At 41.2% G+C, this 16,563-nt stretch overlaps 1 protein-coding gene across 11 annotated transcripts in view; it reads left to right on the top strand.

The window, feature by feature from the left end:
• ANKS1B (ankyrin repeat and sterile alpha motif domain containing 1B) overlaps positions 1-16,563 on the top strand; it is a 771,828-nt gene that overhangs the window by 207,855 nt on the left and 547,410 nt on the right. For all 11 annotated transcript variants that reach the window (XM_065561011.1, XM_065561005.1, XM_065561000.1 and 8 more), the window contains one exon: positions 16,297-16,437. In XM_065561011.1, coding sequence (XP_065417083.1) covers positions 16,297-16,437 — 141 coding nt within the window. The remainder of the gene's footprint in view (positions 1-16,296; positions 16,438-16,563) is intronic.

The raw sequence follows: 16,563 nt of genomic DNA, 5'->3' as shown, positions 1-16,563 counted from the left end.
TGGACCCATGGTCTCTAACAGATATTTTCATCCTCAGTTGGGGTACAGATCTGATGTATGCTTTCCGACCATTCTCTTTAACGTTGAAAGTTGTGAAGATCAGACAGGACTCAGCCAAGGTGATACTTATCACCCCAGTATGTCCAAGACAGCAGTGGTACAAGGACATGCTCCTTCTTTCAAAGGGAAACTACAAAGTACTACCACTGTGACTGGACCTTCTGTCACAGCAGCAAAGGAATGTGTACCATCTGATCCACTCTCATTACATCTGACAGCATGGTCAATAGGCATTTGAAAGAACTAGAGAACCCTTTCTGTGTACATTTACACAGTATGCGTTACTAAATGCAAGAAGATTTTCAATTTGAAAATGTTATGAGTTGAAATGGAAAAGATTTGCATTATGGGTAGCTAATAAGGATATTGATCCTGTGTCAGCTCCTATACAATCCATATTAGAGTATTTGTTGGTTCTAAAGAACAATAATTTATCTGGTATGTCAATCAGGGTACATTTAGATGCAATTGCAACATTTCATATACCAATAATTGGTAAATCTGTATTTCCTCATGATATCATTAAGAGATTTCTAAAAGGTTTACTAAGTCTTTATTCCCCTATTAGAAAGCCTGTTCCTTCTTGGAATTTAAATGTAGTGTTTTTACAGCATATGACTCCTCCTTTCGAACTATTATGTATGGTGGGACTCGGGCCCACGTAATGCAATGTAGACACTGAAGCCCCAAGTTGGGACCTAGGAATCGACAATTCCTAACCTGGAGTTCAAATGAATATAGATGCTCAAGCCTTAAGTTACCAAACTCAGGTTCTGCTAACTCAAGTTGTACTAGTCCCAGGCTTACATTGCAGTATAGATATACCCAAAGAGTTTACTATCTAAGGAAACTCAACAATTTCAACAGACCGTCAGATTATCCATGGATATTTTACAGGTCCTGGGGACAGTATTGTATTATTTGTTCATCTGTATTTTACAGTACATTTGAATGTACTGTGTGATCAAGTGGCTGAAAAAAGATGTTGAGTATTAACCCTCCAGTTTCCCAAGAATCCATGACAACCAAAATTACTGTGAAAGCTTATATAGTCCAAAGGGCAAATCCTGCCCTCTCTGTTGTTCTTCTTCTTGTTAAGGTCCTTATTTATCATCTACATTCTTTTTATTTTAAAAGTATGTAGTATTGCTAGTTCTTACAAATTGATTGAGAGACATAGATTTTTTGAAGCCTTCAGAAGGGGCTGTCATGATGATGCAAGGAGCTCTTCTGTTCCTGTGATTTTCAGGGCTAGGTATGCAGGCAGAACTCTGTGCAAGAGCCTCGGAGCAGAGGACATAACTGCCTGCCTCTATGTATCTGCCTTAGCAGAGAGCAAGTTGAGCAGCAGGAGGTAGGGGAAGGGGGGATTGTAGAAAGTTGCTGCTGGTCCAGGCTCAGGTTGCTGCCTACCACCGCATTGCCTCAGAACTTCTCTTCTACCCAGGACCAGTAGCACCACTAACCCGAATCCTTTGTGACCAGGTCAGCAGGGGAGAAGGGGACTCAGGGAAGTGGTATTGCTGGGACCCAGGCAGAGGAGGAGCTCTTGGGCAGTGGGACGGAAGAATATTTAAAATAATAAAGAAAGAGAATAATTAAAATAAAAATTATTTTAGCTATATAATTTGGACAATTAATTAAAATGGGATTTTTAAAATTATTTTTGTAGTAACTACATAAATATATATTATCCAGTAATCAAAATTATAGGAAGAAAGTAGAATAATTATATATACACACACACACACACACGTTTAAGGATTATAAATATCATCACTGCACTGAGATATAGAAGCTCTGCGTGGGTTAGAGTTTTCAAGCAGTTAGCAAGGTGATTTGATTGATTTGATGGTGTAAAGATCTCACATGTAAAGGTCTCTGCAGCTCACATAAATATTTTTTATTAAAAATAATTGGAAAACTTGGTACACAAAGAGAGTATTTTATGTTTCTTGGATGTTCATTTTCCAGCTCCATTCTATAGCACTTGTACAGTAGATTTTAAAATAATAATAATTTAGAAAATTTGTGGCAGTTCCCCTATCTATGGGGTGAGGAGAAGATAAGTGGACTCTTCATCTGAGTAGCCAGGGAGAGGTGTGCATTTTTGTATGCATTGGGGGTTGACTTTTCAACCTGAAATTATCATACACACATTGTCAGAGATGTGGAGGGGAGTTAAAAGTCAAAAGACTGAAAAACATGATTAGATTTTTTTAAAATCATGATTTTTGGCATCCAAATCATGGTTTTTGATCTCTTGAGATTGTCAATAATGCATTACATAATACGGTGATGAGAGGGTGCTGTGAGCGTTAGGCTGCTAGTGTGTTTTGTGCTTCCAGTCCAGAGCTCCACTTTCCAGAAAGGAGGATGATGTCTGGTTTTCAGTAGCCTTACTCAGCAATCACAGTTACTTTTCAAACTCACAGGATTTAGGTACCCCATTACAGGGAGTAGACCTCAACAGTAGTGGCTGCAATTGATGCTGTGGACCAGCAGGTACTGCTCTGTGGTCTGTGTAGTAAGCAAAGGATTCCTTCCTCTCTCTAATACTGTGGAGAAGCCTGAGACCCCAGCCTGTTTACCGAGACAAAAGGCTGGGTTAAGCATTTGGCCCTGGGCATCATCCTTTGCTAGTTACACTTTCAGCTACCTTACTGTGCTGGGCAAATAGTGAGAGCTCTCACTCAACTGATTCTCAGTTGTTCCCATGCACCAATTTAATATAGTCATATTTATCATGTACAATACAACACAGCAAACCCCAACCAACTTGTCACTAATGGAATCAGAGTTAATACAGAGTTAATACAGTTAATAAAGTGTTCTTCAAAGTCTTTTTGACTATCCATTCTTACCCAGCCTTCATCTTCAGATGACTAACCTGTGACTCTTTTGAATGGCTTTGCCCATTCAGACATGATTTCTCCGAGACCTTTATTAGAACAAAGACTTCTTAATCAAAAACAACTGCACTTTCAGTAACACACTTCTGTTGAGAATATGTATTTTAATCCAAAAAATGTGTGAGCAATTAGGAGAATAATAAAATGGTGACTGCTGCCCACTCACTTATCGCATAATTTTCCCCTGCTTCTTTAATTTCTGTTCCCTGCTGCCGTATTTCATGAACAATAATGCATTTTCTATAAGCTCCATCATTCTGCCACCCACCTATCCATCCTTTCTTTCACAACTTAAAGCAAAGGGAAAATATACATTTTCCAGCTAATTTGCTTTTAAGCTGTGTTGAGTTTTACAAATGTTTGTATGAGGATAACACTCAGATATTATAGTGAGGGGGGATATATAGATACATTCTTAGGTGTTTTACATGAAATGTTTTGATTTTTTTGCTGGGTAACTGCATTATAAAAACATAATTATGTTGACCCCAAATTACTTTTTCTTATATGTACTAAAACTAAACAAGCTTCAGTTTTTTCCTCACACTCGATTAATATTTCAAAAAATATTAACCCTTGATTTCATTTTTCTTTAGGCCCTGATACTCTTTATTGCTAGTCTCTTTTTTATGGTAAATATTACACTGGTTCCACACAGTGAGTTAAATTTTGGCATGATTCTTTCAGAGTGAACACTCAGGCCTTGATGCAGTGAGATACTTAAGCTAATGATTAACTTCAAGCACATGAGAAGTCTGATTGACTTCATTGGAACTAGTCATTTACTTCAACAGAGTCCCCTACAAACACTCATTTTCTACTACATGTGTGGGCACTTACACTGTGCTTATGCTTGCTAGCTGAATTTCACCCCAGGGCTTGGTCTGCAAGGTGCTGACCGCTCTGTCATTGATCCAGCAAAGCTTTTAAGTATATGCTAACATTAAACATGTGAGAAGTCCCATTGACTAGAATGGGACTACTTACATGCTGAAAGTTAAACATTTGCTTAGGTATTTTGCTGAATCAGGGACAGTGCGCAGAACATTACAGGATCGAGCCCTTAATACTTAATCCTGCTTTTGCAGATCTGAGCACAAATGGAGTATCTCCTTCCCAAGATACTTACGAAAGAAAATTCCACTGACTGCACTCACTATGTCATCCTTAACCAATACCTGCTTAATATAATCAAGAGATAATTACTTTACTAAAAGCACTTCAATGTGCCACCCTGAGATAAATCTTCACATTGTTTATTAAAATCCTTCTTAAATTCTTCTAGCGGTTGAAAATCTTGAGTAATGTATTAGTGCACCCACATCAAGAATTCAGAAGCTTCCTTTTAAAATTCTCTTCTACCATACAACAAGAGATTCTGTGCAGGTTTACAAAACTTAGAAAATGTAAATAAAAGTTATTCTGGACAAGTACCCTAAACAGTTTATCAGCAGTCCTTCAACTTTGGTACACCGCAAATTTCTTTCTGTATGATCTTTCATACTTACTGTATCTTAAAATACTTTTGGAGCGTTAAACAAAACATTTGGAGCCAAACTAATGAGTAATAGAGGAAGTGAAAAATTAAGGAGAAAAGATTTCTGCTGAGATATATTCATGTGCCCTTAGCATTTAATACACAATAATAAATCAGCACACTAGAAATCAATTTCATTGTAGAAGATTTCATATATGAGAAAAAATAGTGTTTTATACCAAATTTAATTTTACTAAATTGATACGCTGTCACCTTTAGAGAAAGGACCATGGGCCAAATTCAGCTGTGGTGTAAATACATGCATCTCAGACTTCAGTGGTGTTAGATCTGCCAATTTGTCCCTGCATTTAGTTTTTAACAAATAAAAAGTTGTTCTCTCCTGTAAATGTGATAATTGATTTGCAGTTTAAGAAAAGGAAACTCTTGCATTTTTACACTTGACATTTCCCCACAATGATTCAGTAACAGTTTGTCCACTAGGCTTTTTATTAGATGAAGATTTTGTCACCTTGAACATATCATTTCATACCTGCAGTAAATAGATTCAGAAATGTTTTCACTTTCACTATATATTACACAAACTACATTAAAATATGACATTAGGTTAAGGTTGAAAAGTCAAGCACTCAAAGGGCTTGTCTACATTACTCACTGGATTGACGGGCCATGATCGATCCAGCGGGGGTCGATTTATCGCGTCTAGTCTAGACATGCTAAATCAACCGCCGAGCGCTCTCCTGTTGACTCCGGTACTCCACCAGGGTGAGAGGCACAGGCAGTCGATGGGAGAGCGTCAGCCGTCGACTTACTACAGTGAAGACACCATTGTAAGTAGATTTAAATATGTCAACTTCAGCTACATTATTTACGTAGCTGAAGTTGCATAACTTAGATCAATTTCCTCCCCCTCCCCCCAGTGTAGACCAGGCCAAAGTTAGGAAATACCAGAATTAAAAATGCCCATGCAACCTTTATTCATCCTTCTTTTGTGTATGCATTATAATACAATCTTTAATTACACGATCTCTTACTAGTTTTTCCATAGAGCCCATGTCTCATTCAGAGCACAGGTGCTTGCTTAGTGAGCAGCTATTCAATATTTTGTTTTTTCCTGATTGTTCAGTGTTTGGCCTTATTTACAGCACACTATTAAAATTCTGCTCTGAATACAGAACTAATAATTTCCTCGTGGACTTTTTCTATGGCACTTACCACTACAGTATCTGAGTGCTTCATAATAATGCATTCATTTTCAAAACACCTCTCTGAGGTGAGGGATTATTAATATAATCATTTTACAGATGGGGAACTAAGGCACAGTGAGATTAAGGTAAAAAGTGTTCACTAATTTTGGGTGCTTAATTTGAGATGCCTAGGACTTGATTTTTCAGAGTACTTAGCATTATATTGTATGTATACGTTCAGAGCTCCCACTGACTTCAGATTGCAGCTGTGAATACTGAGCACTTCTCCAAATCAGACCCCAAGGTCTCAAGTTGGGCGTTCACAAAATTAAGAACACACAATTACGGCCACCTGTGAAAAGTTTTGTTTAAGTGATCTCTCCGGCATCTTCTAGGAACTCTCTGGCAGAGGCAGGGACAGAATCCAGTTCTCCAGAGCACCATTCAGCTCCCTGAACCATGAGAGCATCCTTTCTCTTCATGTAATCCCTCGCCTCATTCCCTGCATGTGTATGGCTCTGTGTGGGGAGCTTACAATTGCTGCTGTGATGTTGCTGGAGGAGGAGGCTGCTGCTGCTGCAACTGAGCTACCCTTGCCTTACTGCTTGGGAGGGGGGGAACTATGTGGAGCCCCTCCTCCCCCATCCACTCCCCCTCTGCTCCTTCTCCAGCTGTGGAAGTCCATCTGCTTGCTGGACTGCAAGCCTGCATGGCTGCCTCCACTAACCTTCTCTAGGACTGTTGCAGCAGACTTTTGCAAGCACATGTGAGTGTACTTGACCCCCACCCCGGACTTTCCCTCCCCTTCAGTTTGCCTCCTCCTCCTCCTCCTCTTCCCCCTGCTTGCCCACCAGCCCCACCCCTTCATGGTTTGCCACCACCCCCAGTTTTGTGTGTAGCCCCTTTCCCTTGCAGTTCACTGCTCTTCCACCCGGTTTCACATGGTCCCCCTCCTTTCCTTGCATTTGCTGCTGACCCCCCTCAGTTTGTTACATGTTTGTTACCTGCATCCTCTGCCTCACTCAGGACTCCCACGCTTGTTTGTTTGCCTGCCTCCCCCACCCCAGCCGGGCCCCCTATCTGTTAGCTTGCCTGCCTTCCTTAATGTGCCAGGCTCCACCCTTTATGGTTTGTTCCCTGTCTAGGCCCCTTCCCCATATTGTTTGTTCTTTGCTTCCCATGCCTCCATCTAGCCCCGCTTGCCCCCATGTACCTGCACATCTCTGTGCTTATGAATTCCCCCCCACCCCAATTTTGTTTGATACCCCATTCACATCACCCCCTCACACCTACATCTGTCCCTCACACCCAGTGCAGCCAACGGAACTGGTTTACCCAAAACTGCTGGTTGTGGTCTCCACCTTCTTTTGTTTCACTAATTCCCCTCAGTTTCTGTTTGCACCCTCCTCCCCCACATGAAGCTCAGTGGGGAAGAGCCTCCAGACTCTGTCTTCCCTGACCCACAGTTCCATTTATTATTCCTGTCCGCACCCCCTCTGGGGGCTGTATCCATCACTTGCCACATGTGAAGCTTCTGCTCCAGTGCCTTCATCCATAGAGGGAAAATGGAGACTGCAGGAGGGGGATGATTTAGTTGGGGATTGGTCCTGCTTTGAGCAGGGGGTTGGACTAGATGACCTCCTGAGGTCCCTTCCAACCCTGATATTCTATGATTCTATGACCCTCGGCCTCTGTTGTTGCCCCACCTCAGCTTTCTCCCCCATCTGCCTTTGCAGCAGCACCACTGCCAGTACCATCAGTGCCTCCAGTGGGGTGGCGGCAGCAGGCACAGGAAGGGATTCCACTGCCAAGCCTCCTAATACCATCAAGGGAGACCCCTTGGCCAGCAGAAAGGGCCAGTGGAAGAAAAAAGGCAAGAGCACAGCCCAGAAGGCTATTTTCATGGTGGCGGCCACTACTGTAGTGATCACACCATCAGCCATGGCTCCCCTTTCCCCACCATCCTTTCCACCTCAACCCCCAGAATGAGTGACCAGGTTGCCATGGCCCTTCCTGCCACAGCATTGCTATCTGTCATGGCTCTTCTGCCCACCCCTGCTGCTGTTGCCACTGCTGCTGCCTCCTCTGTCATCAATGACAACCAGGGCCCCTTCCCCACCCTGACCAGGAGGCACAGCTGCCTCACCCTATGTTGAAACCTACATGTGGGCATTGGCACAGGTGGTGGAACCCTCAGCCATAGTGGTGGCCTCCAAGGTGTACGGGAGGTCATCTTCTTCCTGACATCAGAGGTCACTGTGCAAGGAACAGTGAAGAAAGACATCTTGATGGGGAGCCTCTTTGTCCCTCTTGAGACCCTGGAGGATCTGGGAGTACAGGTGGTCCTTACCTCCATCCCATCCTTCCTCTCCAATGCTGCCCTTCTGCTTCCTCTCTCCATCTTGGGAAGTTGGTCTCCACTATCAGTCTTCTCCTGCTGGGCTGTAAGGACCCCACCCTCTGCTTTGTCCTCTTGTTCTGCTAGCAAGTACCATCCAGCTGCCGGTGGTGGTGCATGGTGGGAGGGAGACTGGAGGGCCCCTTTCTAGTGCCCAACCAGGAAGTTCTGTACTGGGTTCAGTACCCCTCAGGGGAGGCTTGGTGCTTCCTTTACTGGGCTTTGGTGCAAGTCTGGAGAGATTGTCCCTCAGCCTGGCAATCTGCCCCAAAACCCAAGAGAGTGCCAACCTTGCCACCACTGGTGATCCTGCCCACCTGGTTCCCTCTCCTTCCAACACCAATCAACAATCCTATTCAAGCACCAGGGATGCCCCCCACCCCCATCTCACCCAGCTGAGCGGACGAAATCTGCTGCTAATAAAAGCCATTGGTTGGGACCAGAGAAGAGGGGGTTACTGTGACATCCTGGAGCCCTGGCGAGGGCCCATCTCAGGGAGAGACCATACCTTTCTGTTGCTCCATGTTTGCCTCCCCAGTCCCCAACCCCATTGCCCTTGCCCCCTAAATTCACCCTCTCTGGCTAGCCACCGTGGGAAGAAGTGGCAAAGATAAGTCATGGAACCAGCACTTCCCTCTTGAGGAGGGGGAGGAGGCTTCCTGTAAAACATCTAGGGGGCCCACCACTGAACCTACTTCTGCCCACTCCCCTCACCCCAATAAATTTCAGCGGGTGGAGCTGGTTGAGGAGTCTTTGGCAGGGTGATGTTGCCCTCCTCCCCCATGGAGTCTTTTATGGATGAGGTCTCAAAGGGAGTCACCCACTTCTCTGTCATCTGTCCCCCCCGCCACATTGGAGATGAGATGGAACTTCCAATGGATGCTTATGGGAAGGCCCCCATTTTGGATGGTGGAGGCCTCCAAACAATCTTCAAGGAGCTCAAGGCCCTGGGTCTGATCTCAATGCAGGTAATATTCATATGAAATATTATGCACAGTTTTGTAATTGCCCAATTATTTTGTCAGATGCATACAACTCCCACTGACTTCACTATCAGTTGAAAACACATAGCTGGTGATGTTGTTTGGCCTTTAATGTATTTTGCTGCTTGTACACTGCCATCAAACAGGAATAATGCAGTCTTCAAGAGACAGGGATCTTTGTATCAATGTTACTGTAGTTTCCAAGGGGTTAAATAAAATACTGTAGAAATACTGGCAACTTGCGGGAGGTAGAGAACAGAGTTAGAGGACAAATGTCTTATAGCTGGATGACTCTTGCAGCCCAACCTCCAGCTCTGAAACCGTTGGTACAACTGAGTAGTCAATCATTCCTAACATGGCATCTGTTGCAAATATATGTTAATAAGTAGGCATCAGAATTATGTGATGAAAAATGCTAAAAAGCTCTAGTACCAATTCAAACATTTTTGCTGACACGGAATTTTTCTGATGGATACTGATTTAAAGTCAACAAATTAGCCATGCTTCTACAGACTGAAGGTAATTATGCTAAAATGGAGATAATATAAGCAGAGAGACAGTTTACTGTTTGGTTTTAGATCTCAGCTGTGTGGCATGCATTGCCATATCTCTACTGGGTACACAGTAGCAGATTCTTTTTTAGCTACAGAGTGGTCAAAGATCAGAATTTCATGCTGACTATTTTGAGGGAAGCAACAGAGAATCAATCTTTATTATAGGAATTTTAACTGAATGTGATAGAGTGAATGCTAGACTAAGATAAGGAGTTAATGAAGTGCCTTGGAACTAGGTGATTAAATCAGGTCTGCCCACCAACACCTGCCACAATTATCAACCTAAGCGGGTGGGACCACCAGCTGTAGTTAATAACTGAGGGAAAGACAGCACATAAAAGGAAGTAAAGCAGACTTATGGGTAATAGATATTTTTTCTTTGGAGAAGTTCTGTCTAAGTAGTGAAGTAGATATCCAATGGCTTTGACTAATATGAGAGAAGGTCCAAACTTTAGACTGTTATTATACAAGGTGAGAAGGATTCATAGATTCATAGATTCTAGGACTGGAAGGGACCTCGAGAGGTCATCGAGTCCAGTCCCTTGCCCTCATGGCAGGACCAAATACTGTCTAGACCATCCCTGATAGACATTTATCTAACCTACTCTTAAATATCTCCAGAGATGGAGATTCCACAACCTCCCTAGGCAATTTATTCCAGTGTTTAACCACCCTGACAGTTAGGAACTTTTTCCTAATGTCCAACCTAAACCTCCCTTGCTGCAGTTTAAGCCCATTGCTTCTTGTTCTATCCTTAGAGGCTAAAGTGAACAAGTTTTCTCCCTCCTCCTTATGACACCCTTTTAGATACCTGAAAACTGCTATCATGTCCCCTCTCAGTCTTCTCTTTTCCAAACTAAACAAACACAATTCTTTCAGCCTTCCTTCATAGGTCATGTTCTCAAAACCTTCAATCATTCTTGTTGCTCTTCTCTGGACCCTCTCCAATTTCTCCACATCTTTCTTGAAATGCGGTGCCCAGAACTGGACACAATACTCCAGCTGAGGCCTAACCAGTGCAGAGTAGAGCGGAAGAATGACTTCTCGTGTCTTGCTCACAACACACCTGTTAATGCATCCCATAATCATGTTTGCTTTTTTTGCAACAGCATCACACTGTTGACTCATATTTAGCTTGTGGTTCACTATAACTCCTAGATCCCTTTCTGCAGTACTCCTTCCTAGACAGTCTCTTCCCATTCTGTATGTGTGAAACTGATTGTTCCTTTCTGAGTGGAGCACTTTGCATTTGTCTTTGTCAAACTTCATCCTGTTTACCTCAGACCATTTCTCCAATTTGTCCAGATCATTTTGAATTATGACCCTGTCCTCCAAAGCAGTTGCAATCCCTCCCAGTTTGGTATAATCTGCAAACTTAATAAACGTACTTTCTATGCCAAGGAGAGACTGTAGAGGCTGCCCTGAGAGGATGGAAGACCTGGGTTATGAATCAAGGGGAGTGTTTTTATTTTTATTTGGACTGACTGTAAATTATAATTGAGAGAAGTAAAGAGACTGTTTTGTTGAGTCCAGGGATGCAGAAGTTTGGATAAGTAAAGAGGATTTTTCTCCTTCCTTCCTCTTCCCACTGACCTTTGGGTGCTCGTTTGTGCTCTTAGGTGCTGGGAATGGCCAATTTCTGTGATGATCAGTGTGCACACTGGCCAATATAAAAAAAACTCTCATGGAGACAGAAAACCATGCTTATAACTAAAACACACATGTTGAATGAAGCTATGGCTTCTCTAGTATGTTGAAGAGGATGCAGATGAACTTCCTGGTAGATGGACGTTCCATGCCTATCTTCTGGAGGAGTAATTCTGGGTGCTCAATATCTGAGATGATCTGGTGTCAAATTCTGGCCCCATTAAAATCAATAGTAGTTTTGCCATTGATTTCAGTAGGGCCAGGACTCCACTCTAAATTTTTTACTGTTATGAATATCCAATACTTATTTCATGTATTGGTAATCAAAGCAGCTGGCTTCTTTGAGGCTTTTATTAAACCTTTGTACCCATTAATCTCTTGTGGTTTTCTTTCTGGCTATTCCATTCTGGGCATCTTGTACAATTTCTCAAGGTTTTTCATTCCTTTATTTATTTTCTTTATTTTTTTAGTACATATCCTCTTCTGATCCTGATAAACCTTTTAGGTTAGGATGATTGGTCTTCTGGAATTTCAGCATTTCTATTTAGGATATTAACAATAGGTTACACCTTAACTCAATTAATTTAGGATCCCTGACCTAATGGCTTTACATTTTACTAATTCTTTTCTGGTGGTGACTGCTATGTATAGAGTCTCCTTCTTGTTTCTATTTTAATCTTTTGTAATTCAAAACTATCCTTTATGAAATGGAAACATTTATGGAGGACTTATGCTTCACTAAAAATCCTCCCCCGCCCCCCAACAACTATCTGGATAGTTGGAGTCACCCAAGAGCACTAATTCATTTATTCTAGCCATCTGGCTAGTGTCCGTTAGACTCTATTTGTCATTATTTGCTCTTTGATGGGGAAGTCGAGAAACAATCTGCCTAGAAAATATTTTCCATTTCCTCTGATTTTTTTTTATCCATAGCATTTAATTCACACTACTATGAGCCTGACTTACCTCAATTTCATATTTGTTTTACATAAAGTAAATCACCCCCTCCTTCCTCTATTATATGTAAACAATTTATATTAATCTGCGGTTCATTAGCATTTCATCTATTTGTCCCACTGTATTTCTGTAATGACTAAGTGATCATATTCTTTTTCTACCATAATTCCCATTCATCCAGTTTATTATGCATGTTCCTTGCAGGTATGTTAAAGGAGCCTCTCATTTTATATAGTCTTTATATTTTTTATTTAGATTAGATTATGTTCTGTGAATTACTTTCACTTGCCTATGAAGTTAGACTAGTTTGTTGCATTCTTTCTAGTTATCAGGTGCAGTTACAGTTCTTTGCCACTTACTATAGGGGGCATCTTTAATTTTGGTCTTTGGGCTGGGAATGCTTAAAATAACTTATCCCCTTTGCATGTAGTAAACCACAGTTATTTTAGTAGTGCAGATATTTGAGAACATCGGTGGGCTTAGACTGCCACCCACCTTAAAGATCAGTGAAAGATGTAGAATCATAGAATATCAGGGTTGGGAGGGACCTCAGGAGGTCATTTAGACAACCCCCTGCTCAAAGCAGGACCAATCCTCAACTAAATCATCCCAGATAGTGCTTTGTCAAGCCTGACCTTAAAAACCTCTAAGGAAGGAGATTCCACCACCTCCCTAGATAACCCATTCCAGTGCTTCACCACCCTCCTAGTGAAATAGTGTTTCCTAATATTCAACCTAGACCTCCCTCACTGCAACTTGAGGCCATTACTCCTTGTTCTGTCATCTCATACCACTGAGAACAGTCTAGATCCATCCTCTTTGAAACCCCCTTTCAGGTAGTTGAAAGCAGCTATCAAATCCCCCCTCATTCTTCTCTTCCACAGACTAAATAATCCCAGTTCCCTGAGCCTCTCCTCATAAATCATGTGCTCCAGCCCCCAATCATTTTTGTTGCCCTCCACTGGACTCTTTCCAATTTTTCCATGTCCTTCTTGTAGTGTGGGGCCCAAAACTGGACGCACTTCTCCAGATGAGGCCTCATCAATGCCGAATAGAGGGGAATGATCATGTCCCTCGATCTGCTGGCAATGCCCCTACTTATACAGCCCAAAATGCCATTAGCCTTCTTGGCAACAAGAGCACACTGTTGATTCATATCCAGCTTCTCATCCACTGTAACCCCTACGTCCTTTTCTGCAGAACTGCTGCCTAGCCACTCGGTCCCTAGTCTGTAGCAGTGCATGCGATTCGTCCGTCCTAAGTGCAGCACTCTGCACTTGTCGAACCTCCACAGATTTTTTTTTTTTGGCCCAATCCTCTAATTTGTCTAGCTCCCTCAGTATCATATCTCTATCTTCCTACCACTCCTCCCAGTTTAGTGTCATCTGCAAACTGGACACAGTTATTTTATTATGCCAGCAGAGGAGGGAGCTTTTTATTATATCTTCTAGGGAATATTTCTATATTTTTGGAGTGGCATAAGCAATCTGCCATAGTTATTAAAACAAAAGCAAGTGTTCCAAAGCATGTGATAGGCATTGTTTATTTTATAAATCTAAATTTTTGTGACTAGAAGTAGATTGTCACCTTTGGGGAATTGGGGGCAAGTTTTGTTTGTTTTGTTTTTAAGGGAGTGCTTTGTTCTTTGTCACAATGGTTAAAGTTTATATATTTCCAATGTAAACATATAGGATAAAATGACAGATGGTGGCATAACAATTCTAGATAGCAAGGCCCCGTGGGCTGTTTCTGATCCTACACAACTATATAACAATAGAATTCCTTCATGACCCAAACCCTGCAAAGTTCACCCAATCCGCTTAATAATCCATGCAAAAATGCTGTTGCTATAGTAACACATTCTGTAGCACTACTTGACTGTCCAAATAACCTCATAAAATAACAGGTTTAGAAAATGAATCCTAAAATGCAAAGTAAACAAACATGCTCTCTTAAAAGCTCCCTTCCTCTTCCCAACCAACCAATAAACAAAAACAAAAACCCCCACCTAGAGTGTGATGCTCTAGTCTTGTAATGGGTGATACAGTGAGTTTAAACCAAGGGAATAAAAACTGGTGGAGAGCAATAAATTCTGAATTTAATCTTGGGTCAATGGGCTGGAGTCTGAATTTAGGATTACTTACTCTCTTTAGGCTACAGTGGAACTCCCATTTGTGTTTTTGGGAGGTTAGCATATAAAGCAAAGGTTGAATGATACTTAACTAAATTTTTACTTACTGTATGACATATATTGGTACAGTACCTTATTGATACTCAATATCAGTCAGTGGGAAAAATAAGTTCATCATCAGAACTACTGCTATTTCTGTCCTGTTTCTTTTTTTCCTCCATTCTTTCTCTTGTTTTTTGTCAGTGATCCCTCTGCATTTTCTTCCATAGAGCAAGTCCCACCCATTTCCCCTTTCTATCTGCTCAAATGATCTTCAGTGAACTTGTCAATGTTGAGATTTGTATCATCTCTCACCTTTAGAGTTGATATCATGTGGGGGTGTGGGAAGCCATACTTGTCAGTCATTGTCTCAAGCTGCTTGCAGACTCAGGCAGACAGACTTACATTGGTTTACACTCTGGTCCAACTCACATTTGGAAAGTATTTTTGGAAACGTGAGAGCTGCAAACTTTTCTCTGCTAAATGAAAGTTTATAATCTGAATGTTAGTGAGGCCACATAAACATATCCTGCATGCTGGAACTGGTCCAGGGGCCAGGTATTCTATACATGTGAGTTAGACGTGAGCAAAATAACCACATGGGGCATGGAATTAAGATGGAAGTGTAACTTAGGGCTTGTCTTCACTATCGTACTGCATTGGCCGAAGCTATGTTGGCGGGAGAGCGTTTCTCACTGACATAGCGCAGTGTAGACACTGCTTTAAATCAATGTACTTATGTTGCTTGGGGGAGGGTTTCAAGTTACATCAACTTTAGCAGTAGTCTAGATAAGCCCTTACAACTTTATTTAGTGTAACTTTGTTCTAAGGGTGGGATTTTTCAGAAGTGTTCAGCATTGACCTATGTCATCTACTGAAATAAATGATAAAACTGTGATTCACTTCAGTGGGATCAAAGGTAGGCTAACACAGTATAACTTTGAAAATCTACCCTAGAACCCCTTACTAAGGATGTGGGTAGGAGGTAGGATCACAATCAAGAAAAGGGGAATGATCTGTGTAAATAGAAAAATGCCCACCTTTTCTCACAACAACCATTATAGAATCATGACAGCGTTTAAAATGAAAACATATAATGTGTTACAAATATCCTCAGTGACTCCACAATAGGCATCATTTTGACTCTGTGTGCAACAAGGACTTGAAGCAGGAAACAAAATGGTAAAATAGAATCACTTTCCCTGAAACCCCTTGCCCTTGCTGTTTAGGGCAAACAAACATAGCAGGTTTTTTTTTAAATGAAAAATCAATAAATATTGTTTACCATACATAACAAGTTACCATTTTTCATCATTGGTAAACATCAAACTAAAAATGAAATCCTAAATTGTTATTAAATTTCTACTACTTCTCTGCAAAAGCCACTGGCCAATCCAAGCTAAAATGGTTGTAGTTATCTATATTCAATATTTGGCTATAGAAACAAGATCCCATTATCTTGTGGTGTTTCTGCAATATTCTACCTACTGTACAATTTCTAAGAGCAGTAAAAATGTAATAATATTAGTTTTCATTCTCTGCAGGCTATAGTGAAAAATAATAATGTAAAATCTAAAATTTAAATTAAAATATACTTTATTTTTCAATTGAAAAGTTGCAGGGTGTCTGGTGCTGTACATTATACATAATCTGAATATTTGTAGACTGAAGGTGAGTAATAAGAGTCTCTGTCTCTGAACTCCTATTTAAAATATAGCTTACTGTAGCTCATCACATATCTTTTTTCTTTAGGTAATATACTATGTTTTACTGATTATTGATTGAATAGATGCACTATATTAAGTTGAAAATGCAGTATATTTATCAGTTTCTGGAAATGTGAAGTTTCTCAATCAATCTTAGCATTTTTAACTATGGTAAAATAAAGCAAAATGTTTCTGCATAATGTTCCAGTAAACTTAATTTTCCACAGAGGCCTTCATCAACAAACCTCACACAAGGGGAGGAGGAAGAGGAAGATGCCCGGGAAAACAGTTGTGGTCCCGCAGGTTTATGGGAGGCACTAACACCCTGCAATGGATGTAGGAACCTTGGATTCCCCATTCTTGCACAGGTATTTATCTTTCTATCTTAAAATTTGTAAGCTATACAGCAGTGGTTCTCAAACTTTTTTTTGCGGACCACTTGAAAATTGCTGAGGGTCTCAGTGAACCACTTAATGATCTTTCCAAATGTTGTT

The sequence above is a fragment of the Chrysemys picta genome, chromosome 1 (genome assembly GCF_011386835.1).
Source record: "Chrysemys picta bellii isolate R12L10 chromosome 1, ASM1138683v2, whole genome shotgun sequence".
NCBI classification, from domain to species: Eukaryota; Metazoa; Chordata; order Testudines; family Emydidae; genus Chrysemys; species Chrysemys picta.
Note: the sequence above shows the minus strand (reverse complement) of the source record. Positions and strands in the feature narration are given on the sequence as shown.